This window comes from Austrofundulus limnaeus, unplaced genomic scaffold (genome assembly GCF_001266775.1).
Source record: "Austrofundulus limnaeus strain Quisiro unplaced genomic scaffold, Austrofundulus_limnaeus-1.0 Scaffold2630, whole genome shotgun sequence".
NCBI classification, from domain to species: Eukaryota; Metazoa; Chordata; class Actinopteri; order Cyprinodontiformes; family Rivulidae; genus Austrofundulus; species Austrofundulus limnaeus.
The window spans coordinates 11,674-13,612 of NW_013955032.1; the positions used below are offsets into that span (position 1 = coordinate 11,674).

Genomic DNA, 1,939 nt, shown 5'->3' on the forward strand with positions numbered 1-1,939 from the left:
TGTACAGGATTTACCTGTCCAGGTGTGAGCATGCTCAGTGTGTCCTGTACAGGATTTACCTGTCCAGGTGTGAGCATGCTCAGTGTGTCCTGTACAGGATTTACCTGTCCAGGGGTGAGCATGCTCAGTGTGTCCTGTGTGGATTTACCTGTCCAGGTGTGAGCATGCTCAGTGTGTCCTGTGTGGATTTACCTGTCCAGGTGTGAGCATGCTCAGTGTGTCCTGTGTGGATTTACCTGTCCAGGTGTGAGCATGCTCAGTCATGATGCAGATTCTGCTTTATTTGAATAAAAAATGGTGCAAAGCTAAAAGTCAACAAGGTGTTTAATGAAAGTTTAGTAATGTTTATATTTGTGGAGATGAAACAGTTTGTCTGACTGTAACGATCATAAAGAAGCAGGAAGTCAAAGCCTTGCAGCCAATGAACAAACAGCTGACTCTGTGTTTCTGACCACAGCTGGGTTTTTCCACTTCCTGGGACTCCGCAGATTTCTGTGGTCTTCCCGACAGGAAGTCCTCCTTCCAGAGCGTCATCCAGCTGTGAGCAGAAGGTTATGATGCTCCTGCAGCTCTCCTCCTTGTGCAGGAGCTCCAGAGCACTGAGAGAGGCTGCACCTCCTGCTCCTGTCCTCACAGCCTGCAGCACCTGCAGCGCCTCCTGCTGGGAGACTCCAGCCTCTGCAACAGAGCAGGGCTTAGGTTAGTTATCAGTTAGTAAGTTATCAGTTAGTTAGTTATCAGTTAGTTAGGTTAGGGTTAAGTTAGGTTAGTTATCAGTTAATTATTTATCATTTAGTTAGGTTAGGGTTAAGTTAGGTTAGTTATCAGTTAGTTAGGTTAGGGTTAAGTTAGGTTAGTTATCAGTTAGTTATCATTTAGTTAGGTTAGGTTAGTTATCATTTAGTTAGGTTAGGTTAGTTATCAGTTAGTTATCATTTAGTTAGGTTAGGGTTAGGTTAGGTTAGTTATCATTTAGTTATCATTTAGTTAAGTTAGGTTAGTTAACCCTAACCGTGACTCAGCTGTTTTATAACACTTCAGTGACTCAGCTGTTTTATAACACTTCAATGACTCAGCTGTTTTATAACACTTCAGTGACTCAGCTGTTTTATAACACTTCAGTGACTCAGCTGTTTTATAACACCTCAATGACTCAGCTGTTTTATAACACTTCAGTGACTCAGCTGTTTTATAACACTTCAGTGACTCAGCTGTTTTATAACACTTCAGTGACTCAGCTGTTTTATAAAGCTTTACTGACTCACTTGTTTTTACAACGCTTTTATGACTCAGTTTTTATCAATTTTACTGACTCAGCTGTTTTATGAAGCTTCAATGACTCAGCTGTTTTTATAGTTTCTCTCAGCTCAGACAGCAACATTAGCAGCTGTCAGAATATAAATACATGCCTTGTGTATAAATACATACTCTGTTACTTTATAAAGTTTCTCTCAGCTCAGACAGCAGCATTAGCAACATTAGCAACATTAGCAGCATTAGCAGCTGTCAGAACTATAATATTTGGTCAGTAAATAGTTCAAAGTGCTATAAATCAATAAGTGTGATCAGTTTGTGATCAGTGATGATTATTGGTGCTGAAAAGCAGAACTCAGAGCACTGAAGCGTCCTGCTGCCACCATTCAAGACTTAAATCTAAGGTTTTTTGAACTGAGTCTGGTGTCTCTGCTGCTCCGGAGTTCGGCGGTACCTTGGCTGAGTTGTTCCGGGCTCAGGTGCTGCAGGTCCGAGGTGAACTGGAAACCAGCTCGGCCCAGTTTGACCTTCGTGCTGGTTCCTAGATTCAAACTAAAGATCGGCCGCCTCATTTTTACGGCTGTCCCAGCATGCTTATCGTATTAAAGCAGTTCCGGTTTGTTTTTTCAAAATAAAAACGTTCCGTTGGACATGTTCTACTGTATTTTCAAAGAAAGGTTCATTA

The 1,939-nt window shown here is 41.7% G+C and overlaps 1 protein-coding gene and 1 long non-coding RNA gene across 2 annotated transcripts in view; both read right to left on the reverse strand.

Moving 5' to 3' along the window:
- LOC106511259 (uncharacterized) overlaps window positions 1-95 on the reverse strand; it is a 2,099-nt gene extending 2,004 nt beyond the window's left edge. The window contains exon 1 of the long non-coding RNA XR_001309498.1: window positions 15-95. This is a non-coding gene — a long non-coding RNA (uncharacterized LOC106511259). The remainder of the gene's footprint in view (window positions 1-14) is intronic.
- rad51c (RAD51 paralog C) overlaps window positions 1-1,844 on the reverse strand; it is a gene marked incomplete in the record, with an annotated part of 13,250 nt that extends 11,406 nt beyond the window's left edge. Inside the window, 2 exon segments of the mRNA XM_014000007.1 lie at window positions 453-678; window positions 1,709-1,844. Coding sequence (XP_013855461.1) covers window positions 453-678; window positions 1,709-1,826 — 344 coding nt within the window.
- Between the last annotated feature and the right edge of the window lie 95 nt (window positions 1,845-1,939).